The following is a 24200-nucleotide window of genomic DNA, read 5'->3' on the forward strand; positions in this document are numbered from 1 at the left end:
GAACAAGAAGAAAAGAAGCCAGATGTACTTTCAATAACGAACCAAGAGCTTATTGCAAAGTTTGTGAATTTCATTGAAAAACAAACCGAGTCAAAGAACCCTGACCCGCCAGTGAAAGAAGTTGAGACAAAAGAGAATGTACAGTTCATTGAAAATGTCAAGAAACAACTTCCACCACGAATGCCAAGAAGAAGAGTGAGAATAATGAAGTAAATAGATATTTTTATCCGAAGTAAATACATGCAGAACGAACAGTTAAACGAATTTACTCCAGCAGAGCATATTCATCAGATTCGCTCATATTTCGATATCATAGACAATGCAGTTCAAATTGGTGACACTAATAGAAAATATTCTGACGCAAAGATTCCATCACAACCTGGAACTGCTAAAGATAACACATGGGTAACATTCAATCTCTCACCTCCTGGTGAAAATATGTTGGACCTTTACAATACATTCATTACGTATAAAATGGAAGGTCAATTTATTGTAGATAAAGAAATTGGTTCAGGTTCCAATAAAACAAACCCACCAGGATTTTGGATTGGTTTCGATGACGCTTTCTATGCAGTTGCTGGATATCAAATCCTTGCAAATGGTCGTATCGTATATTCTCAAGACAACGCAAGAGAAGAAGCATATATAACTTCAAACTCACAAACTACCGAACAAATAAAGAAAGTAGATGTTTTCTCAAAGACTCGACATGAAGATGTATGGAGTCATTCGGGAACATGCAGAACAGGACAAATTGTTAGTGGTCCAATTACAGCAGGAAAATCATTTGATTTTAAGCTTCGTTTAAGAATTCCTGTTAGAAGATTCCTTCCATTAGAAGCTATTCGATTTATTCCAGCTTTTGCAGGAAACATTCAGCTTAAAGTAAAGTTCAGTAGCGACGCCTTACAATGCACATCTATATCTGTAAATGATATCATTGCTTTCAATCCAACTCTTAAAGTTGCATTTGCTTCAGATTCAAATCCACCGACAAATAAATTTGTTCCATGGAATGAACCATTCACTATGATAACGAAGGCAGTAGAAGCTAGTGGAACAGTTACTATTACAACTGTAACCCAGCAACTATTTCGAACAAAGATGGATTTTAATGAATGTTTCATTCATCCAAAGTCATTCTCTTTAGACCCTAACATTTATACAGAACTTGTAGAACATTATACAAACGAGGCTTTATGTTTTCCTGTTAAAGTTATGGATTGGATTCCTATGGACGGTTCATTCTCAAAGAATACAGATAGTTCAAGTGCAACATTTACAGCAGCTTATACGCCTATTAATGTTAAAAGTATTTGGGCACTATTTAGAAAGAAAGACAACTATTATGTTAATTTTGAGAACCCTAAGTTTAAATATCTTCAGCTTTCCATGGGAGCTTATGGAAATATGCCTGCAGAACCTGAAAAATCATATGGACCTGTATTTTATGAAATGGTTGCGAACGCTTGCAATACAAACAATGATATGATAGGATTTAATGAAGATGTTATGAGGTCATTGGTGGATGATGGTAGTGTGGAACATAAATGGGATAGTTATGACAACACACATTTCTTATGTGGTTTTCCAACAGAAGTGGACTTTTGCTTCCAGCAAGGTCAAACATCTACTGCTCCAATAACATACAAATTGTCTGTTAAAGGACCTATTGAACTAGCAACTGAAAATGTACCAAAGCCACTTATTGGATTTATGAGGGATTGTTGCTTTGCCATTCAGGTGCGTGCTAATGGAATCCCCATAATAAGATTAGATGACTATAACTTAGCTACGGACGACAGTGAGGAATAAAGGATGAACGTTTATTTTTAAAGCTTATAAATGAGTTCTTCATCAAGCTCTCGTGAACCTTCACCATCTATGAAACAAACTTTACCAAACGATTATGGAGCACCTATTGAATATTTCTTACGAGCTGCACAATGGCAAAGAGCAGTTTCACCAAGGTTAGGTGTTCCACCAGCTCCTGTCAAAAATAGCATTTGGTCAAGTCCTTATATAAGATATGGTCTCCCACTAGGTTTGCTAGCTACAGCAGGAGCAGTTATGATGTTGAAAAGAAATAAAGCAAATGTTGTAAATAATACTGAAGTAGCTGAAGTTAAACAAACTCCGACACCTTCACAAGCAAAACCTTCAATGACTCCTGAACCTATGGAAGTACAAACTCCTGTTCAAAAGTCAACTCCTAAACCGACTCCAACATTTAAACCAGAACCTACTCCTCAAATAAATCGTAAAACTCCTGCGTTTCCTTACTGAAAAAATAACGTTATTTTTATTTAATATTAAAATTTTTATTTGATTGAAATGACAAATAAAGTCACTGAAGCAATGAAACAAAAGTTTTTGGTAGAATACATTAAATCAGGAACTATTCCGGAAGGTTTTTACATTCATACTATGAAGGATGGTAGAGTTCAGTTTAGAAAGATAAAGCAACCATTAGATAAAGAAGGTATATTAAGGAAGATTAAACTTCATGAGGACAACATTGCTGAACTTAGGAAGAAGTTAGAAGAGTTGGAGAAAGGAAGAGAGTTATAAAGTAATGAATTCAATAGGGTGAAAAAACAGGTGAAAAAAGAGGTGAGATCTCACCGCTTCACCTAAATTTATTTTTGCGCTATGTTTCATACGTGTGGGAGTGGTGATATCATTAATTTTTAAGTTTATTTTTTATTTTTACTGAAAATTTTTATTTGGATGTAAATGACAGAACAAAAGCAACTCATTCGAATTCCACAGTATAACAAACATACATTTAAACATTTATTCTTCCTTCCTGAGCATAACATGTTCTTTACACTTCATCCTAGACCAGTTGACTTTTCATTGACTGTGTATAAAGATTGTCATGGTAGTTTTATAAAAACTTATGATGATGAAGGTAAGTTAACAAGACTATGCATTTCAAAACTTGAGAAACTTTATGACTTCAAGTATGACTACAATAGAGTTAACATTGACGATGAAGATATAGAAGAAAATTTATGAGAACGTTTATTTTTTCATTAGTGAGTTCGTTAGTGGGGTGAAGTGGTTGGCAGCTTTGTAAATATTTAAGGTTAAGTTAGTGTTGTCGTTTGTGTTGTAAAATATACGTTAGCGGTTTCGTAAAGTGTCAAATTCACATATAATGGGTAAGTAGGTGCGCAGTGCCACAGTACCCAACTAACCCATACTAACTACTTATAGCCAAGTCTTGATATCATGCAGGGAGACTCTCTACAAATACAAAAATTGATTATCATAAGGAAATACAAATTTATCAATTTTCATGTGAAAATTACATAAATTTGTTCTCCAATAAATAGCAATAATACTTTGAATGTTATATTAAGTAATATAGCTTCAGGTAAATAAGCTTACACTTCAAAAATATACTGTTTATTCATTAATTTTTAAAAAAGTCCAAATTATCTAATCTTGCTTACTCTTCCTTTAAACTTCTTTGTGCCAAATTTAATATTGCCTTCAAAGATGGAATAAGGACATTAGGTTCAATCCTTCGGCTTTCGACAATTTCCAAAATGTGTTGAATTAATTTCAAACATTCATCGTGTTTTGAAGCTCTTTGCTCAACAATCTGATTACCTGCCCTTGTAAGAATTCTTACTGCTCTATCTTCATTCAAAACATTAGCGACTTGAACCTTAATAATCGCATTTGGAATCACAACAGTGATGAGAGTTATGACGATATAAAAAAATATTTTATTATACTCATTCGAAATTAAAAATAATAAAATTTATATATATTAATTTCATTAAATCAAGGTTAAAAATCTCACCGGAAAAATAACCTCAGTGTGATAAATTTATCACCGGAAAAATTTACAATAAGGTTAATACCGAAAATATCGAAAAATCAACATTTAAGGTTAATTTAAGAGTATGCACTTTTGTCACCTACTCTTGAATTAAGGGTGCACACGAGAGGATCATGTAAACTTCAGAATTTAGAACCTTATTTTTAGGCATTATCTTGGCTACCTATTTTAGGCTCGAAAAGCAAAAAATATCAAAAAATACAACTTGAGTCCATTATGACCCTTTCATGGAGGTAGTTTTTATCCGCTAGTATTTTCCCTTTGAATCTCTTTACAATTCGAAATCAAATTCAAAACTCAGTAGAAGAAAGGAAGAATCGACTTACTACGGTTGTAATACGAATAAATACATATATTTAATTATTTTTATTTACATAATAATTGTTTGAAGCTCATATTCCATCAAATCTTTAAATAAAAACATTAAAATGTTGAAAATGTTCATATATTTTAATAGGGTTTTGGCACTTTATTGAGGAATTACTACATACATAGTCGAACTGAACTTGATATTTTGAAATTTAAATTATTTATCAAAATTAAAATTTAACTTGAAATTTATAATTATTTAGTCATATTTTGCATAATTCTAAGTAGATTTTGTAAAAAATCAAGAAAGAAAAATTTTAACGTGCTTTATTTTTTCTTTTTTATAATAATACATATTATTATATAATTAACATATTCATAATGTTTCACCCTTTCAAAAATATAATCCTCCTCTCAAATAAACGTACATACGGGTGGCCTCTTTTTTCAAAAAATTAAAATTTGAAATTTTGGGCTCAAATATTAGAGATTTTTTCAACCTTCAACGATATATGTTGTCTATATCATACCTCCTTTCTTTTTGATACTTAACATTGTTCCTAAATCTTAGCCGTTAAGGCTGTTCTGAAAATATTTTTTTTTCGAAAAAATTCGAAAAAAATTCTTAAAATTCAAAAATCTCTTAATTCCTGAGGATTTTGGAAAAAAGTTTTTACATGAACATGTGTATATTATATGAAGTATATTGATAAGGTAAAAATCAAATTTTATTGCATATTCATCGAGAAAATAAACTAACGAATCCCTCAAAATTGAGAGGGTAATCCTCCTCCTCTCAAATAAACGTACATTCGGGTGCACCCTTAAAGGTTGTAAAACTAAGATTCCCAATTCCGATTTGCTTCTAATTTTGTGGATATGGTCATTAGATGATTCTAAAACAAATGGATGATATTTTTTTCGAATCTGTCTGCTGAGTTTTGAGATCTTGAAAAACGCATTCAATTTAATTTTAGAATTAATCAGCAAATTATTCTGATTTTAACAAATTCTATATGGTCGCTAATTGAAGTTTATTCTCAAAATTATTGAATAAAATGCTTTTACATTCATATAATCGCTATTAATGTTATATCAATATTTTTCATGTTTCATCGAAAAATTTATCGGTTGTTTTTCTGTGCAAAAAAGTCACTTTTATTCAAAGTCATGGGCGAAAAAATTGTAGCTGAAGAATGCAACTTAACTTGTTCAGAATATAAGGACTTTGTTTTTGCACAGTTAGAGTCCAATTCAAGTCAATTTGCACATGACAATATTGAAAATTATAAGATGGTCATTGAAAAACTTTCAAATAATCAAATTTTAGCAGAACCAGCAACAAAGGCAGCAATGCTAAGGGTTCTTAAACTCTTCATGAACGAAGTAGAATCAATTGGAATCACTGATCAGATGAAAATCATAATTTTCCAAAACTCTGATGTTGAAATTAGTTATGATACAAGAATTAATGGTAAGTATTCCATGATAACATTTTATATCAAAAACAAATCTTCCAATCCCATTAATAATCTACAGGTCAACTTTGAAGACATACCTGAGATAAAAGTTTTCTCTCAAAAGACAAACCGCTCTGTTCAGGCAGGTGAAGAGCAGAAAATAGAGTTCGCTTTACTCATGGTTAAGCCACTTTTCTCTAAAATCAGAGTTAATTTTGAAGGAGATAACCTTAGTGAATATCTCACATTACCTATATCAATCGGTGACTTTTCAACAATCATGAAAATGGACTTCGATACTTTCATCAAGAAATGGAATCTGATCAGCAATTCCAAATATAACTCACAGATTGATATCCCATCTCCAAATCATTCTGCGCCAAATATTGCAGGATTGCTAAATTCTGCTTCTTCTGGACCAGGATCAGTAATGAAACTCGAAAATGGAACATACTTTGCTGCATTGGATGTAGAAGTCAATAATACATCATGCGGAACTCTAATAAGAATGTTCCAGGAAAGAAATGGAAATATTAAATTCCAAGTTAGATCTTGCGACCCAGAAGTTGCAGAGATGTTCACACATGCAGTTAACACATACTGCAACCTTGATAATTAAATTTGTTTTTTACTCTTACAGATTATCAAAAAAATTATAGTGATTTGTAACCTTTAATGTTATTAACTATTATAGATTTTTAGAATTAAATATCTTTTACTATATTATCCATTGATTTTTCTTATTTTTGATCAAATTTTTATTTGAAATTTTGCCAAATAATGAGTTTGGGCCAGTTTTTGGTTGCAAAATTGCGCTATCCTATGAGTTGATAATAGATTAATATTTCATTTAGGGAAATTAAAATAACGGTTGCAATTTTATATATGAAAGGGAATTATGATCAAATACGACAGATTCCAAAAATTGCAGGAACAGTCGAAATTAAATGTACAGTTAATATGACAACAGCTCAAAATCTACCAGATAAACCTCTCACACCATTTGAAATCGCAGATTTTATAAATTGTTATTCGCCTAACCAAGAAGTTGAAGAAAGAGAATTGCCTTCTGACGAAGAACATCAATTAGAAGTTAAACACTGGGAACAGATTTGCAATATGGAAGATCAACGTATTAGTGATGCTGAAAAACTATATCAGCAAGAGCTTGATAGGCTTCTACGTGAATGTCCACAAAAGCTCTAATTTTGTTTGTAAACTATTACTTTCTTTTTGAAAATTATAACCACTTGGAAATTTATATATCTAGAATTATAATATGATATAAGGAATACACAATTGCTATTACATATATATTTTAGAAGTAATATTATACAATGAGTTTTGTTAACAAACGTTTACTCTGTAATATTTTGGGATATTTTTTTTGTAAAAAGTTTGACAATTATAGGTAACTACATCACACATCTGACAAAAATGATAATTAAAGCAGTTATTTTTGTATACATTTAGATTTTGTCATTTGAGTGAATAATATAATGAAGAGATAGGTATAAAATAGGAGAGCCCAATCAACATCATAGATCTAGAATCGACTGGAACTAAAAACAGGTCGCCATTATAAAGATAAATAATGCTGACAATATATTCTCAACAGTTAATACGAAATATGATCCAAATTTCTTAAATTGCTGACGGTGTTTCGGTATTCCAAATCTGAGCCGATTTCTTGTTTGATTGTACAAGAATCACGAAATAACTCGGAAATTAGGTTCCAACCGAAAATCAAATTGAAAATATTTCAGAAGTATCACAAATTTCTGCCAACAATTTGGATTTGAATATCTTATCTTTACAAAATTGATAACCCAATACTGCCATATCGGAAGCTTATTGTTTATCTATTAAGTACTATTATATTTATCAAAAAAATTTGTAATGATTTGAAATCTAAAAAATTACAATTTAGGTTTATTAAACTAGTTGCCTTGTTGTTGGAAGTTTATAAGGAAGTTATCCAACTCGTTCGATTTGGGCTGCTCGACAGCATTTAATGCCATACCTTGTTGATCGTTCATGGGAACCATAACCTGACCTTGTACTTGAGGTTGCTGATAAACGTATGTATGAATAACCTGAATAACAGGCATAGAGTATCTGTGCTGGAACTGCATATTTGCAATCTTTGGCTGCTGCAATTGAAGGGCGCCAGAATCCATAGCACGATTTTGCATCATTGATGGGAATGCAACGTGATATGATTCCTGGTTTGGTGAATTTTCTTTACTTATCTGAGAATAACGGTAACGGCATTGAACATCTGAGCGATTACCCATAAATTCTGCTATCTTTGTCCATGAATGATCTCCAAAGCGGGCAACTAAGTTAAGAAGTAATTGATCTTCATTCTGTTCCCAAGTTTCTTTACAAATTCTTGGATTCAAGCAACGTGTCCAACGTTGAGTACACTGTGCACGACTGCGATTATTACCGACAAATTTTGAAATGAGGGCCCAATTATCAATTCCGAATCGATAAATAGCTGCAAGTAATCGATTATCTTCATAGGTTGACCATTTCTGCATTTTACGGCGATTCTTTCCGTCAGGATCATCTGGAAGTTCTTGGCTCTTTATTGGTTGATCTGGAATTTCAATTACATCACGAATTTTATCAATTGCAGTTGAGCTTCCTGTTATTTTTATAAACCTATCGCGTGCTGTATCATATGTAATCCTTTTCTGAATGTAATCTTTCATAATAGCGATCAAGTCATTTCGGGCTTCAATGTTAATTCCTGGCACCTGACGATCTATTAGAGGAATACTATATTCGAAGAGTGGTTTTTCTGTAAATGGTGCTAAACTGGACTCGAAATGAACATGCGCCATATTAAATTAACAACAAACTTCTAAAAAAAATTGAGAGGAAATTTACCCTCCATTTCGCAACTAATATTATTTAGCCGTGCATATTCCATGAGTTAATTTTGTATCCTCAGAAATTTATGGCGGGAAAATGGAATTCAAAAAATTCTTATCGTTTAAATTATAACGCTATTGAAACAATTAGTATTTACATTTTAATTTTGTTGTTGTCACTTTTGTGATTTACGATTTCTAACAGATTTCGAAAATGTTATATAGGAGGTTTTAATTTTCGTTCGTTAGGGACTTATCGATTAGTGACACAATGTTAGCGTATGAAATTTAATCATCACGCTTTTGAAAATCAAAATTGATCAATTGTAAAGAAAGAACAAACAACATTGTTATACCCTCAGTTATATGGAATACTGAATGTAATAATCTTCTTAATTAGCTATAATTCGTAACCTTTAATTTGATCAAACATTTTTCTGCTAATATTCGAATGATTATGCTGAATAACCTTCGAATAAAGTATTTGATTACGGATTTAAGTGGTTAAATAATCTTTTTGTTGATAGAAAACTACAAACAGAATTTTTTTATTAATTATCTTGAAACATTTCATCAATATCAGATCTACCAGACCATGTAAATCCAGATATTGATGGTCTTGTCGGTAAAACCCAAAATAATATGTTCTTTCCGAATATCTCTTCAAAATTATGCCTTTTCCCGTTATCGAAACGAGTTGTATCAATTCCTCCTATCTGTTCCAAAGTTGTAACATTTAAACACACCATTGGAACGTAAGAGCAGGCAAATAAAAATATGAATATGATAAAAAGTAAATCTATCATAAATAACATAGCAGCTGCCTTTTGCTCTATTAATTTGAGCATTTTCGCTGCTATAAATAGGTAAACTCCCAAATTCAATAATAATAAACTTGAATAAAAACAAAATAGCATAAAAGCTTTCATATTGTATAATGCAATACAGTTTCCTATCAGAGAACAATGATGATCAAATCTAAAATAGCATTGGTTACAAATTCGACAATGATGAGTACGTTCTGGTTTTGGCAAATTACATTTAAGACATCGCTCGAAGTCATCAAATTCTGGTGGTAGATACGGAAGAGTTTCTTTCTTGATTCCAAAATCTAGTAAAGCACTTTCAACTGAGCCAGCATCAATCCATGAACTAACAATATAAGACCAAAGCCAAAGAACTGATAAGATAACCCAAATCGGAAATATTATTTTAAAAACATGCTTTGTTTCTTCTGATTTTTGATAAAGTGGAATGAAAAAGCAAATATTGATGAATACTTGAACACCTATAAAAATCAATCCTAGTACGATTCTTGAGAAAATGTTTTCTGCTGTGAGAGCTGCAACTCTCACCATTCCCAAAAAATCTTATTTGAAAAATTTTCTGCCATAAATTCAATTTCTCCATTTGGCAAATTTGTTAATAATGCATCAGGCAATTAGAAATCGATATTGGCAAATTTGCCAAATTTTTCAAAGAAACTCAAAATGAAAACTTCGACATAAAATAATGATATTTGAACCTTAGGATTAATACGAAATGAAAAACATTTATAAGACTATTTATCTGTTAAGTATGGTGATAATTTTATATTTAAATCAAAATCATATTCGTAAATAAAATGAAACTTTAAAAATGTATTCAATATTTTATTAACCGAAATCAAAACAAAATATATTATAGAATAAAACGCATAGGAGAAGATTAATGAAGATCCTTGATCATTTCATTGATGAAGTTATCAAGTTCTTTTGGTGTTGCATCACTCTGGTCAAGTACAGCGTAGAAGATAGAAAATGGTCTCTTCTTTGCATCTAAAACCATTTCAAGAGATTTCTTTCCTGAATTTTTGAAGCAAGAAGACAAAATATCAACAGTAGATTTCTGTCTCTTCAATATCGAAACAGCTGCATAGAAAGAGTCAAAGAATCTCTTGCAAATAGGCACCCAAACAGATACATCAGGTGATTCAGACTTCACGTGTTTCAATGAGAAAAGAGCTGCTTGTTCAGCAACGTTATATGTAATGGAAGAAGTGAATTGCCTCAAATAAGGAGGGAAGAGACACAAACCTTGCTCGACATCTTTAATCTTCTGGCAAACAGAGAAGCAAAGATCTACAACAGGTAAAGGAACATACTGTAAATCGAAACATGGCTGTATAAGATCCAAAATCTTTTTGTTTTCAGGGAAACTCGATCTGAACAAACTCAAACAACTCTTAAAGAATGGAACATACAAAGTGGAATAACACGATTGAGGAGTAGTGGTGGCCATTGCAACAAACTGATTGAATAGTTCAACAGTAGCTTCTCTCGTTGGTTTCTTTGATAAATGTTGAATCAATAAAAGTGATAATTCTTTTGCTTCCATAAACGACAAATTCTTCTTTGCTTTCATGATGTAATCAATCAAGTTTTGAGGTAATGTGATGGCATTTCCTTCAGTAGTTCTTCTGAGGTATTGGAGAACATGCAAATACATCGAGTTCTGTGAATAATACAAGAGTTGTGAAATGAATTTCACATTTGTCAAATTTTGTCCGTTAATTTCTAATAAAAGTAATCCACCAAATGTTGATTGATTTCCAACGGCATTTGACATCTTTATGAAGTCATCAGCACCGCTTTCATCACCTTGAACACGATGGCAGACAATGGAAACCAATGCAAGAATCCAAACTTGGCAAGTGTTGTCAAATTCTGGTTTTTCATCCAACAAAAAGTGACGAATTTCAGCATGAGCAGTTTTAATTAGAGCTTTTTCTTTCCTGTCGTTTAGACATGCTGCCAAGAGATGGAGTGCTATTGGTCTCTTCTTTCTAGAGTTCCTTGTAATGTCCAAAATATGGCGGATTATTGCTGTGACCTTCGATTTCATCAATGGGAAAATCCAAAACAGATTTTTGAGTTGTGTTGATGACCATTTTTCAATTGGTTCTAGTTTACTGTTGAAATATTGAGGATCAAACTTGATTAATGCAGTGGCATTCCTTCTTGTTGATCTCGTTGAATTGATTACGAACTCAACGAAATCATCAGAAGTGATGCTTTTGATGTAATCAAGAGCGAAATCAGGCAAACTATTGATTGTTTGGTATTTCATTGATAAAATGGCCAAAATCATGTACAAATATCTGCTGTTCTCGAAGATCTTGTTAGTTAAAAGCTTTTCAACAGGGTAATAGTACTTGTTGAATGTCATCACTCTGAGGACAGCCAAAACAGCTCTTCCATCTTTCTTTCTCAAAGCGAATTCAAGGAATTTTTCAAGTAAATTATTCGGTAACAAAGCTCTTGAATAATTACAAGTGTGGACAATAATTGGAAGAGAAAGAACATAATCAGGGATTTCTAGTTTAAGAGCTATAAACGGTGTCAATGTTGGAAGGTATTTTCTGACATCAGAACTGTCAGGAATTGTCAAAGAATTGAATTCTTTTTCGTCAAAAGCGAAATCTTGGCTTTCGTCAATTGACATGTCTTCGCTTTCTTCTACATCGATTTGAGCTCTTTTAACTGTATCCAAAGCTTCGGGATGCTCATTGATAATTGGCATGTTTACAGGTGTATCATTATTATTTTCCAATTGCGTTCTAATGAGATATCTTTCGTTTTCTATACAGATTTTTTCAGCTTGCAAATCACTGATCAAATAATCGTATTTTTTGAGGAAATTTCTGACAGTTCTTATTGTGACGAAATCCAAATCTTTCATGGCCAAAATGAACTTCCTGATATCTCTTGCGATATCATCGACTTCGACAAAGTCATCGAGATTCATTTCCAATCGTTTAGAAGCCATTTCAATGACAGTAATAATTCCAAGTTTCTGACGCTTTGTTCTCACGTATTTTATGCACTCTTTTATGAACTCTTCGAATGCAATTTTGTCGGCGGACTGGTTATCAAGTAAAACAGTTGCCAATCTAATGCACTCATCAGTGAAAAGTGGACATAAAATAGTGGCAAAATTCGTCAAAAGTACCAAGTCACTTTTATCTACAGGCATTTCACCCCATTGCACTTTTGACAAGAAAATAAGAGCTGTCAGAGAAGTAGACATAACTTGTCTGTGTCCATGTTCTGGGTGCTGTGTAATATCACTGTCAACTTTCCTTAGCGGAATGTCATTCTTTATAATTGCCTTAGAAAGAGGACTTGTCAAAGGAAATTCCATTTTGTAGCCTGTGAATTGTTCGTATTGTGAAACAATGACACCTAACGCGTATCTAGTGAAATACATCGTGTTCTCGATATTCTTCATGTTGCTCGAGAAAACAGCAAGGATATAGAAAATTCCTTCTAAAACCTTTGGACTGAAATTGAATATACTCATCGCTTCACTAACCATCGTTGCAATGTGCATGAAAGATAATGTCCAGCCGCCTGTCATTACGTAAAATGTTTTTGCCAAAAATGAAACACGCCTCTCGAAATCGAATTCATTGAAAATGTCAAGTTTTCTTATGAACTTGTCAATGAAAATCTTAAATTGGTCGAAAGGCAATGTGTTCTTAATTTTCAAAACCGTTTGGCAGCCGGTTATGTGAAGTTTGTCAGTTTGTGACATAACAGCGTCTTCAATGATTTTGAAGGCTTTTTCTGTCATGTCCTTTGACATTCTCGTGAAATCGAGTTGGCCAATCAGTTTCAATGTCCAAAGTGAGTGAATCCAGTTGTTTGAAACAATTGAAAAGGCTTTGAAGAGCAAACGATTCAGTTCTTCTGAAGGAAGCTTTCTGGCAACATCTCCAAGTGTTCTTAATGCATCACTGTAGTTTGGATCATTGTCATCGAGAGTATTTCCAACTAATGAAACTAATTCTGGTGTAAAGATGAGATTTGCTGAGAAATACTCCATTAATGGAACAATTAAATTCTTTGGACATTCGAATTTTCCGAAATCTAAGTTTACTTCATGTGGATTTTGTGCTGAAACTTGTTTTTCTTCAACTTGGCCGAGTAAAGGTGATGCTTCGACTTCTTCTTCAGGCTTTTCTTGAGGAATACTTGGTGTGAAAGTAAATAACTCGCGAATTATTTCTGGTTTAATTGGTAATTTTAATAATGATGAAATTACTTTCGAATTTTGGACCATTTCGCGGGTAATTAGCTTTTCTATGTCATCTAGATTGAGTTGTTCACTGCGTATGAAAAGACTTAAGGTTACACATGACATTTCGTAATCTAAATTTGTAGATTCGGGATTTGTAATAATTTCCATTAATTGAGTTTTGTATTCGTCAAGAAGGCTATGTGGAAATGTTGGAGCCTTGTTTGAAAAGAATTGACCGATATATTGTGGTGGAGTTTCATCTTTTATGATATTAATGAATTCTTCTGGCTCCTCTTCAGTAAGTATAGATATTGCCGCAGCATAATGCCTATTTGATGGTGTAAATGTAAATAATTGAACAAAATATTCTGCAAGATTTTGTAAAAATACAATTGGAAGCTTTTTCATGTATTTGACTAAGTTTGGTATTCTATCTGTATCTTCGAACTTAAACAAGTGCATAAATGGTGTACTATTAAGAATTTCGCCAAAATCGACTGAACTATAAAACTTAGAAAGGAAGCAAACGCCGGATAGTTGAAGAACAAGGCCTGATGTGAGGAAGGAAATTTCCCTTATAACACGTTCAGTTAATGTTTTGTATTCAAATGGAGCTAATCTAATAAATAAATCTCCATAAGCAGCTGCAGCAGCAAACTTAATCTGAGATGATCCAATTTCCCAGATTTCAGGAAGAGCTTTCACAAGAAAGTCGAGTAAATAATTTTTATTTTCTTCATCTAATTGTTCATAATACTTTGCAGTTACGGAATTTCGTAAGTTATTCAAATCCGTTACAACTTTTTGTGCATTTTTAATGTTTAAATTAGGTGCACATAGTTGATAAATGGACTCCATGTCAAAAAAAAAGTTGTAAAAAAAATTTCACTTTCTCAAAAATCGGTAATACCACGATAGAAATAATTTTGTAGCATTTCACTGATATTTCGATTTTTTCTTATTAAAATCAAAGAGAAAAAGGTAATCGATTCTAATTTCGATCTAGTTCTTTTACCGATGAGCTCACTACATCATAAATGAGTTGTATGATTCGTGAGCAACTTCTAATCTTAAGTTTTTTTGACAGATTTTAATTACGCCACTTGCATTATGAAATATGTTTCCGATTCATGTGTAAATTTCAGATTGAAGCGAAATAAAATTGCTCATGGTTTGCTCCAAAGAAACCAGATTCAAAAAGAAGAAAATCGATATCTTCAAAGTAATGAAGAAAAAGAGAGATTGTTAAACAGAGTTAAGATTTACATAAAATAAGCGGTTATAAACAGTTTAGATCTTGAATTCGGTTGGTTTTGGATTAAGAGCATCGTTCGAATCGAGAGAGAATGGAAGTGGTGATTTGAGAAGAGCACCTTTCATGTCACTGTTACTTCCTGGTGACCAAAGTGGGTAAAATGGACTATCCTTCATAAGTATCGGTGACATCTGCATAAATGGTGAGAAAAGTAAAGGTGTTTGTATTCCAGCAGGGCTTGGAAGTGAAAGTTCTACGTTGCTTAAGTCTGGTTTTGGCATTTCTGATTGGGATACCTTTTCTTTCTTTTCTTCCTTTTCGATTATCTTTGGCTCATCTTTCTCTGGTTCTTCCGGAGCTAGTACAACTATTTCCGTTTGAGCGCCAGAAATACTGATCTCTCCTTTCGATTCTGTTGTTGGAGCTACATCTGGAGCATTAGAAGCTCTCTTTGGCTTCCTTCCACGTTTATGTACTGGGGCTTGGCCAAGAGCTATTCTTTCCAGTTTCCTCTTTAATGAAGAGTTCCATCTGTTCTTTACAGAGTTATCAGTACGACCTGGAAGTAATGTAGCAATTTTTGCCCATTTGTTACCCCACTTCTTTTGATGCTCAATTAAAATTCTGTCCTCTTCTTCTGTCCATGGTTGGTGATTAAGATCGGGGGATAAGTTATTAACCCATCTTTCACGGCATTGCTTTCCGAGACGGCCAGGAAGTGTAGCAGCAAGGGAAGACCAATTTCTAGGGCCATGTTCTTGGACCCATTTGGTGATGATCTCGTCTTCCTCGGAAGTCCAGCTTCCCTTAATAAGCTCTGGATTCAAGACTTTATTCCAGCGATCCATAACCTGTTGTTGTGTCTTTTCTGGGAAGCTCATGGCTAATACATCTGGTGGAATGTTAGGTTCTTCATCCATCAGCTTTGTAAGTAAGTTATCTTCAGCTTCTGTCCAAGAAGTCTGGGAGGTCTTGATTGAGACACGTGTGCGAGCTCTAGTAGGGGCATGAGAAGACAACTGGAGGGAAGATCGTTTCATTTGGCGCCTTTATCGAATTTTAATTTCGTCACTTTTAATTCAATTTTTGGGTGACCGTTTACTTATGTGATTTGAAAAAAACGGTCACCTCTTATTGATTTTCCACTTTACAAATGCTCATTTCTCATTGAAATTCTCGATGATGTTTAATGAAAATGTAACTCAATTTCGTCAATATATTTTCACAGTATGGAGATTGAAATCCAGATTCCATTTTTATAATTAGAGGAACGAAGAGTTTGGCAATATAGTATATATATTATGGTTGCACATAAATTGAAGGATGCTTTTTTATTAAAAAATCTTGCAATAATAAGAAGCTTTATCGATATACCGTATGAGATCAATACCATAACTCAGCAATAAAACTCCTATGTCATGAATTTGCTGCCATTAAAAGAAAAGAATGTTTTTTCGAAGATTTATCAAAGACCAAATATTGAAACGAGTTTAACAAAGAAATGAGTTGATGTTCAGTTTTTCTATAGATTTTGTTATATGAAAAAGAGTTGTAGAATCAGAATTCCCTCAAAGAATCAAATCGATAAAAAAATTCCAACTCAAACAAAATCAAATTATTCTAAGATGAATTTGGTGAACGTTTTATTGATTTGACTTTAATCAACGTCCCTTTCCATTCAATCAAAAGAGGTTTTTTTGACTTTCTATGATAAAAAGTACATAAATATACGAGTAGCTAATAGTTTATACGATAAAGTAATTATTCAATTTTTGAAAAATTGAGGAAGTCTAAAGTGGACTTAAAATGGCAAAAGCCCGCCAAAAGTAAAATTTTGAATATTCAATTCAAATCAAATGATTTTTGTTAAATTGCATTCCTCTATGAATTACAAGCATATTTATTTTCCCCGCCAAAGTCCAAAATGGCGGGGAAAATTGAAAACTCAAGGCGGTTTTTTCCATTTCAATTTTTATGGAAGGCACCAATGCAATGTACGGCGCACCGGCAAACCAGTGGCCGATGAATCCCATGCCTCCGGCCATGCCGCAACAAGATACTGGTGATGCACAAGATATGGACGAAGGCGATAATGCCCATCGCCCACCAAATGCTTTCATATTGTACTCTCAGGCAATGAGATCTCAGGTTCGTCAAGAGAACCCAAGCCTCTCTAACACAGAAGTTTCAAGACTTCTTGGAAAGATGTGGAAAGAAGTACCAAATGATATCAAGCTCCAATACAAGCAGAAAGCAGCTGCCATGCAAGAAGACTTCAAGCGCGAGCATCCAGATTACACATATCGTAAAGCTCGTAGGAAACGTGCTCTTAACGAATTGCTTACAAAGTCTTCCACAGCAGGATTCCAGCCATTCCCAATGGGTGGTTCCTTCCCACAAGATATGAATTCATTCCCACCTGCTAACCAGGGATTCCCAATGTCATTCCCACAGCAAGGAACAGATCCAAATGGACAGCAAATGTTCCAGATGCCAGGTATGGCTTCAATGGGTAATATGCCTGCAATCCAGTCTATGACTATGCCAGGAATGCAGCAATTGGGACAGAATCAACTCTTTAATCTTCAACCCCACTATCCACCGTCAAAGTGAGAATTTGTAAGTCCTTTTTAGTACTATGTCATTGCTAATTAAATTATTATAAAATTAAAAATCTTCTTTTTCATTTCATCCTAACAAGAACCTTGGCAGTAAGAGAAATGATGGATTAATCGCATTTATAGAGATCAAAGTTCCGTAATCAGAAATCGCAATAACACATTTCAAAACTATCCATTGAAATGAGCAGAAATTTGATTATGTGACTTCATGATGTTCAAATTTGAGTTCAAATACGATGCTAAAATGGAACAAATTCTTGTTTTATCAAAAAGCCAAAATATTAATCTAAAAACTTAATAAATTTTAGGAAAATTATATGTAGGTCAAAATAATATAACCTTTATACCAATCCAAATTTACGTGTACTACAGAAAGAATAGTAATAACGTTACGTGAAATAGTGGATTACCTCAAGCAAATCATGTTATAACTCAAACGTTAGATAAAATTTCAAAATAAAAAGTTTACAATAATAGCTATATGTGAATTGCTAAATCTTTTTCGAAAATTTTTTGAAAACGAAGAAAGCAAAGTTATGATTGCATATCCATCGCCAAGATTTTGGCCGCTTGACAGATTTCCGTTAGAAATCTTTATGTTTTTAATTGCATATATTTCTGGTGTTCTATTATCGGAGTAAAAAAAGCCAGAGCCACCAGATCCAGAAACTCCTCCTTCTTTCCCGCACCCTCCTCCAAAGAGTCCACCTCCGGATCCTCCATGGGCCCCTACTTCATGAAGTATACATCCACTCCCGAATGAACCATTTATATATCCATTACCTCCAGAGTCTTGGGTTCCTCCTGTGATATCTAATTTACTTCCATTCTCTCCATTTTTCCCACCTCCTGATCCGCCTTGAGTTGATCTCGCTGTTGTTTCATGAAGCCTTTTTTGAAAAGGATCATCACTAGGATCATCAATTTCATCAGGAGGACCCGTAATAGTAACACTCCCTTCTGAAGTAGTTGACACATCGGAATCAACTCCTTGGGCCCCTCCACCGCCAGCAATCAAAAATCGAGTATGGAGGTCATTTTCTGACATTCTAAAGTCTGTAGCACCACCCCCTGGGCCTGATTTGTATCCTTTTCCCCCACCATTGAATGAAGCTTCACTCGCATCACTATCCGTCCACTTACCTTGGGAACCTACAAAGAGATACAAAGGAATTGTTTTTGGAGCAGTGACTTCTGCCCGCCCGTAACCGCCTAATCCTCCTTTTTGGGATTCACTGTCTTGAGAGCCCTGAGCTCCAAAGACTTCAAATAAATAATGTCCAGGATTGAGTTTGATCTCAAATCCCGAACAATTTTGCTTATCAGAACATGGATAATAAAAGGTTACTGAAGTTGCATTAAATTTAGTAGTGTCCGAATCAACGAAATTGCTATTTAAAAAAGAATATTCCCCAAAATTAAAGTAGTGCAACATTTCATACTAATGAATAAAAGGCTATTAGTTCAACAAATTTTATTAAAGCTATTCCAAGATTCACTTTTTAAAATTGGACCTGAAATTTTGAATTATCATTCAAATTTTTAATTTTAAAATATAATTTAATTATATTTGAGAATGATTTTATTCATAATTTAAGGTTAGTAGGCGATCACTTCAGAATTTTTCAAAAGAAAACGATTATGGCAATTGTAATATTTTTTTTATGTGTTCGCAAAAGCAGTTTGCGAATACTCAAGTAACAGTTGAAAAACAATTATATATGTTCGAAATGATATATATATTATCTTTCTGCTCTCCAATTTTATTTATGATGAAATAATTTTAAAAATGTAGCATAATATGATTATTAGATAGATATAAATAGCATCTATTATATATGATGCTCAATGCTCTGCGTGACAATTCGGCAAAAATAGATTCATAGTCATAAATCTGATATTCCTCAATATTCTTCAAATCAATTGCTTACAAACACATATTATTTTGAATTTAAGAAATGAATATTTTATTGTACAAACATTACTCTATATAATCGCCGAGTATAAGATTCAAACTATGTGCTGCAATTCCGTTTGTTTCTGGATTAAAATCGTTGATATCATCATATTCTTCAATAGCATTCATGATTTCATCGTTATTTAGAATGAATTCAATCCATTCTTCTTTATTGTTTGCTATTGCTTGTTGGTGAATAACTTGCAAAAATGTAAAGAAAATACCAGCAGATTCACTTATAATCAAGCTGACATTATCTTCAATGAACTCTAACAGCATGCTATCTACATAAGCTTCGTTTCTCTCGTATCTAGCACTAGCACCTATATTTATCAACAATTTAATTGCAATGCGCTTTGTGTCAAATGAATAATTCTCATTTATGTAACTAATCAGATGGCTTGTTATATCATTATCTATTAAGAATTCTGCTACATTTATACCATCTTCAAGTAAAAATGGTAGCATATTATAAACTAATTGTAATATCTTCTTGATATTTTCTTTCGGTTCTAACAAGAAAGGAAAACTGTATTCTAATAATCTTTTTGTAATTTGTAAGGGGAAATTTTGATAGTCTACGTATCGTATTGAATAAATAATAACATTAATCGCATCTATATATAGAATATGGTCATATGGTATTGATAATATCTTTTCAATCAATGGTCCGTTCGTATAAATAATTGATCCTGAATTATTTGAACAATCTGCAAACCATGATAGAGGATTTAATATATCCCATAGTACACGCTCATCGTTCGAGTTTATTGCAATTGAAATTAGCTGTTCAATTGTATTTTTATAAATATTCATCGATTCTTCATAATATGCGATCAATTTAAGTAGATCTGTAATTTGGTAAGGTTTAATATGGAGTTCTTGTTGTTGAGAAAAGAGTTTTAACTCATTTGAAATTTTATTATCTGCATCTTGAGAAGAAATATAAGAAAATACTGTTTTTGATGGTGGGCTCGTATCGTATTCTGCTTTTAATAGAATTGTAATGACTTTGATCGATGGTTCATCAAATTGTTGCCAAAGCCATTCATAAATCTTATGATCATGTATTAGATATGAAAGAATGCCATCATCCATTATAACTTGGTTGATAATTGAGGCCATTTTCATCTTGTCGTCAAAATTTGTATTAAATTCTTTCGATAATAGCTGAACAAGGTTAAAAAATGCATCAAAAATTCGAAAATTGATTCTGATACGTCGAAAAAAATCGTAGATTTTGTTCAAATCTTCGCTAATGTTGGCGGAATTTTGAATGTTTTGCATTAACTCTGCCAAAGATTCAATGGATATTGACACGAACTGTTCATCACTTTGTGAGGAGTTTTCATCTCTTGGTATGATGGAAAATTCGAGATTACCATTGGTCGATTTATCTCTCTGAGGAATCATTTTTCATTTTTGAGTCATTTATGAGGGAAATTTGAATCCACTATTAACAGATAGTAGATTGCATTAATTAGGCTCCTCTGATAAATATGATTTGAGTGTCACTTTTTATAACAAATTGATAGACTCTTTCAGATATTCACCTCTTGAGCTATCAATTCTATTTATATCAATTTTTGCCTCTTCGATAGTTGCAAGTTTCATCATGTCCCCGCAATTCGGAATTGGAGTTTATATTTGTCCGAAATGTGAACAAACTAAAGTTATTAAATATAATACATCAGATGATATTACCTACATTACTGTACCAAAGCCAGTTAAATCAGAAGATCAAAGATTAAAATACAAGTTTACGATTTGTAATTGGCTAGCATCAACAAATCGAAGCAAAGTTATTTTATATATAAAACCGGACGATTTTGATCCAACTGGAAACATCCAAAAAGAAATTGATGAATTATACGGACCAGGAAGAGTTAAATACTTGGGTGACTTAAAATCGAATAAAGATGGCATTCCATACATAGATGATTGGTTTAGACGCGGAATCCAGGATTCAGAAACTCTATATGTCAGCTTTATTAATACAGATATTTTATTATCAAGTAACTGGTACTTTGCAATCAAGCAAACATTCAATGCTTTACCAGATAAGAAACTCGTGATTATCAATCAGCGAATTGATTTTGATTTAGAAATGCATAAAATGAGAGAAATGAATTTATCGACTGACTTATTACATCAAACAGATAAACTAGTTGAAGGTTCAAGACAAACAATACATTCTCCGTTTGGAGTTGACTTATTTACTTTTAGATTAGACAAACTTCCATTTGATCCGAATGTTATTCCACCATTTATCATGGGAAGATACAATTGGGATAACTGGTTGTGCGGCTATCTTAATGAGAATACTGATACTCTAACATTTGGTCTTGAACCAGCTGTTTATCATATAAATCACGTTCGTCATTCATTTGATACAAAAGATCCAAAAGTTTATATTAACGAACGATTAAGATTCATCAACTATGGCTATTTCGGATCAAATTATGACACAGTTCTATCATTGATCGATGGGAAAATTGTTGGTAATTCAGGAACTATTGCTGAGCTACCAGGAATGTGATATGATTATTTTGTTATTTGTTTTCAAGCGTTTTGTAAATATATTAGTATTTTTTATTATATAATTTTTTATTTTTTTAAGTAACACACACTCAATCGTAGCCCTACAATGTGTGATTCACATAGAGTCATGTTTCCTTAATTATATATGGAATTAAATAGAATGTTACAAAATATGCATTCAAATTATTACTAGAATTCAATTATAAGCAGATTAAACTATGTTTTTGTCTATTTTAATATGATTAAGAACATTTATTGACTTTTATACATGATTAAACACCAAAAGAATTAAAGACTTTCTTCTCTTCAGGAGAAAGTTTCTTAATAAACTCTTGTTGTGCTTCACCACCAGCTTTACGAAGAACACGAGCAACTTTTGTCCTTCTGTTAAGGAAAGCAAGCTCGAAAGGTGTTCTTGTAATAAAGGATGGTTCAAACCTATTAGTTTGTGCGTTAGGATTAGCTCCTGCTTTGATAAGGTATTCAGCAGACTCAAAATGATCCCATTTTGCTGCCATGTGCAAAGGAGTAAATCCGTCTAAATCTATTGCATTTGGATCAGCGCCTTTTGCAAGAAGAAACTGTACAATTGGTACATAATCCCAAAGAACAGCTCTATGAAGAGGTGTCCAGCCGTGATTATCATGGCAATGAACATCAGCACCTTGTTCAACAAGAATTTGTATAATCTCTAAATACCCACTCATACAAGCCATATAAAGCGGTGTTCTGTAAAATAATGAAAAATTTCGTAATAAATTTATAAAGAATTTCATCACGCTTATCAACCTCTGCCTTTACATCGAGTAAATACTTAACGCATTCTGTTGCACCGCAATATGCTGCTATTTCAAGAAAAGAGCCTTGTTTGATGGTCATTCCATTATTTTCCCATAAGAAAATCAATGCATTAGGATCAACCGTCTTTGGAACTATTTGCATTAGGCATTCTAAGTCTTTATTTTGGCAATATTTCACTGCTGTTTCGATTTGATTCATCTAAAAATTTTCGTACGTTACATGAAGAATTGAATGGAGGAAATTGGAAAATCAAAATTTTGAAGATGTGATTATACAACGAAAAATAAATTCTTAATTTAAGAAAAATTGAAAAGGCAGTTGAAATTGACACCTTTATTATTAAAATCTTTCTTTCATGAAGCCTGAGCCTTCCATATGCAAAATGGTTATGCCAGGCCTAGTGTGTGGCCTTCCAGAAATGATTGTTCTCGGCTGTTTATTCATTCTTGTCGGCGCATTATGTATATGGTTTTGGAAAAAGCATATACAATTAAAACTAAACAATCATGAAGGTATTATAGACTTAGTATCAATGTTTTGGCTATTTATGGACATTTTCATGCTCTATAGAGGAATTATTCAAATTTTTTATTTCAATTATAAATCAGGCGAAAGTATTCTTATAGTTCATGGTGGAGTAAATTCTATATTAGCGCTAATCCCTATATCATTATTCGTCTTACTCATCGTAGAATTGCTATTTACCTATCGTAATCCAGGTTTGCAAACAGTGAAATTTTATAGAGTCGTTTTCGTAGTATTTCTTATTGTATTTTTAATTGTTGGCATTGCATTATCATTCGCAGGATCGTCAAACAGTAATTATTCGAACGAATTATCCCTATGGCATGCTTGCACAGATTTCTTGGTTGTAGTATTTGTAGCAGTACCAGCCTCTCATTTGATTGCCGCTGTTTCATATCCAGTAATCCAACCAGAAGATGCTTCATTTGTCAAATGGAGTGTTGTTGGCATCTGGATCTTCTGCATTACATTCTTTATCAGAAGTATCTTCAATCTACTGCATTACTGCAATTTGAATCCAATTGTTACCTGGTTTGGCCAAGAACTTAATAAATCCGATGTAGTTCCCAACAAACATGCAAGAATCTTCCAATTTTTCTTCACACTTATATTTGAATGGTTCACAAGCGTGATGACAATAATTGGTGTCTACTATTTGAGAAAACATGATCTCAAATTCTCCGATGATCCATTTTATGCCCGCGCTTCAACCAACCGCTTGATTATATCTGGTAAGTAATTGTTTTTATTTTGTTTTCTATGTATATATATGAATTTTTCTCACTCTATCTAAAATATTATTAGTAATTATATCAAATGCTTTATTTAACCACAATTCTACTTATATATTGATAAATAGTTTACTTTTCTTCTTATTTTTTAAAATATATTTAAGAGATGACCAAACGTTGATCTTGAGTAAAATTATTATT

The 24200-nt window shown here is 32.8% G+C and overlaps 15 protein-coding genes across 15 annotated transcripts, besides 4 other annotated features; 9 read left to right on the plus strand and 6 right to left on the minus strand.

Moving 5' to 3' along the window:
- Nucleotides 1-3214: part of a mobile genetic element that runs on past the window's edge.
- On the plus strand, nucleotides 241-1220 carry TVAGG3_0614450 (uncharacterized protein; the record flags this gene model as incomplete). The annotated part of the gene is made up of 1 exon (XM_051240122.1): nucleotides 241-1220. A coding segment is annotated over one exon (980 nt), but the record flags the coding sequence as incomplete, so codon positions are not given.
- Nucleotides 1513-1815, plus strand: TVAGG3_0614460 (uncharacterized protein; the record flags this gene model as incomplete). The annotated part of the gene is made up of 1 exon (XM_051240123.1): nucleotides 1513-1815. The coding sequence occupies one exon, from the start codon at nucleotides 1513-1515 to the stop codon at nucleotides 1813-1815; it is 303 nt and encodes a 100-aa protein (XP_051086710.1).
- Nucleotides 1846-2286, plus strand: TVAGG3_0614470 (uncharacterized protein; the record flags this gene model as incomplete). The annotated part of the gene is made up of 1 exon (XM_001321236.1): nucleotides 1846-2286. One exon carries the CDS (start codon nucleotides 1846-1848, stop codon nucleotides 2284-2286), a length of 441 nt encoding a protein of 146 aa, XP_001321271.1.
- Nucleotides 2335-2571, plus strand: TVAGG3_0614480 (uncharacterized protein; the record flags this gene model as incomplete). The annotated part of the gene is made up of 1 exon (XM_001321235.1): nucleotides 2335-2571. The coding sequence occupies one exon, from the start codon at nucleotides 2335-2337 to the stop codon at nucleotides 2569-2571; it is 237 nt and encodes a 78-aa protein (XP_001321270.1).
- Nucleotides 3215-3727: a mobile genetic element.
- Nucleotides 3728-3730: 3 nt separating this feature from the next.
- Nucleotides 3731-3941: a mobile genetic element.
- Nucleotides 3942-3950: 9 nt separating this feature from the next.
- Nucleotides 3951-4989: a mobile genetic element.
- Nucleotides 4990-5335: 346 nt separating this feature from the next.
- Nucleotides 5336-6352, plus strand: TVAGG3_0614520 (clathrin adaptor appendage domain family; the record flags this gene model as incomplete). The annotated part of the gene is made up of 1 exon (XM_001321234.1): nucleotides 5336-6244. The coding sequence occupies one exon, from the start codon at nucleotides 5336-5338 to the stop codon at nucleotides 6242-6244; it is 909 nt and encodes a 302-aa protein (XP_001321269.1).
- Nucleotides 6353-6416: 64 nt separating this feature from the next.
- On the plus strand, nucleotides 6417-6861 carry TVAGG3_0614530 (uncharacterized protein; the record flags this gene model as incomplete). The annotated part of the gene is made up of 1 exon (XM_001321233.1): nucleotides 6511-6831. The coding sequence occupies one exon, from the start codon at nucleotides 6511-6513 to the stop codon at nucleotides 6829-6831; it is 321 nt and encodes a 106-aa protein (XP_001321268.1).
- A 219-nt stretch (nucleotides 6862-7080) lies between these two features.
- Nucleotides 7081-9868, minus strand: TVAGG3_0614540 (RNA polymerase II transcription regulator recruiting protein; the record flags this gene model as incomplete). The annotated part of the gene is made up of 1 exon (XM_001321232.2): nucleotides 7566-8477. The coding sequence occupies one exon, from the start codon at nucleotides 8475-8477 to the stop codon at nucleotides 7566-7568; it is 912 nt and encodes a 303-aa protein (XP_001321267.1).
- Nucleotides 9869-10091: 223 nt separating this feature from the next.
- On the minus strand, nucleotides 10092-14426 carry TVAGG3_0614550 (armadillo (ARM) repeat-containing protein family; the record flags this gene model as incomplete). The annotated part of the gene is made up of 1 exon (XM_001321231.1): nucleotides 10215-14426. One exon carries the CDS (start codon nucleotides 14424-14426, stop codon nucleotides 10215-10217), a length of 4212 nt encoding a protein of 1403 aa, XP_001321266.1.
- A 392-nt stretch (nucleotides 14427-14818) lies between these two features.
- Nucleotides 14819-15949, minus strand: TVAGG3_0614560 (RNA polymerase II transcription regulator recruiting protein; the record flags this gene model as incomplete). Its single annotated transcript, XM_001321230.1, has 1 exon — nucleotides 14859-15863. The coding sequence occupies one exon, from the start codon at nucleotides 15861-15863 to the stop codon at nucleotides 14859-14861; it is 1005 nt and encodes a 334-aa protein (XP_001321265.1).
- Nucleotides 15950-16797: 848 nt separating this feature from the next.
- On the plus strand, nucleotides 16798-17493 carry TVAGG3_0614570 (SRY (sex determining region Y)-box family; the record flags this gene model as incomplete). Its single annotated transcript, XM_001321229.2, has 1 exon — nucleotides 16798-17436. The coding sequence occupies one exon, from the start codon at nucleotides 16798-16800 to the stop codon at nucleotides 17434-17436; it is 639 nt and encodes a 212-aa protein (XP_001321264.1).
- Nucleotides 17494-17767: 274 nt separating this feature from the next.
- Nucleotides 17768-18949, minus strand: TVAGG3_0614580 (glycine-rich protein family; the record flags this gene model as incomplete). Its single annotated transcript, XM_001321228.2, has 1 exon — nucleotides 17896-18879. One exon carries the CDS (start codon nucleotides 18877-18879, stop codon nucleotides 17896-17898), a length of 984 nt encoding a protein of 327 aa, XP_001321263.1.
- Nucleotides 18950-19149: 200 nt separating this feature from the next.
- On the minus strand, nucleotides 19150-20846 carry TVAGG3_0614590 (armadillo (ARM) repeat-containing protein family; the record flags this gene model as incomplete). Its single annotated transcript, XM_001321227.1, has 1 exon — nucleotides 19426-20814. One exon carries the CDS (start codon nucleotides 20812-20814, stop codon nucleotides 19426-19428), a length of 1389 nt encoding a protein of 462 aa, XP_001321262.1.
- A 95-nt stretch (nucleotides 20847-20941) lies between these two features.
- On the plus strand, nucleotides 20942-21968 carry TVAGG3_0614600 (uncharacterized protein; the record flags this gene model as incomplete). The annotated part of the gene is made up of 1 exon (XM_001321226.1): nucleotides 21017-21940. The coding sequence occupies one exon, from the start codon at nucleotides 21017-21019 to the stop codon at nucleotides 21938-21940; it is 924 nt and encodes a 307-aa protein (XP_001321261.1).
- A 75-nt stretch (nucleotides 21969-22043) lies between these two features.
- On the minus strand, nucleotides 22044-23010 carry TVAGG3_0614610 (spermatogenesis; the record flags this gene model as incomplete). Its single annotated transcript, XM_001321225.2, has 1 exon — nucleotides 22215-22658. One exon carries the CDS (start codon nucleotides 22656-22658, stop codon nucleotides 22215-22217), a length of 444 nt encoding a protein of 147 aa, XP_001321260.2.
- A 75-nt stretch (nucleotides 23011-23085) lies between these two features.
- TVAGG3_0614620 (uncharacterized protein) lies at nucleotides 23086-24145 on the plus strand (the record flags this gene model as incomplete). Its single annotated transcript, XM_001321224.2, has 1 exon — nucleotides 23126-24007. The coding sequence occupies one exon, from the start codon at nucleotides 23126-23128 to the stop codon at nucleotides 24005-24007; it is 882 nt and encodes a 293-aa protein (XP_001321259.1).
- Nucleotides 24146-24200: the final 55 nt, after the last annotated feature.

Source organism: Trichomonas vaginalis, chromosome III, assembly GCF_026262505.1.
Source record: "Trichomonas vaginalis G3 chromosome III, whole genome shotgun sequence".
NCBI classification, from domain to species: domain Eukaryota; phylum Parabasalia; order Trichomonadida; family Trichomonadidae; genus Trichomonas; species Trichomonas vaginalis.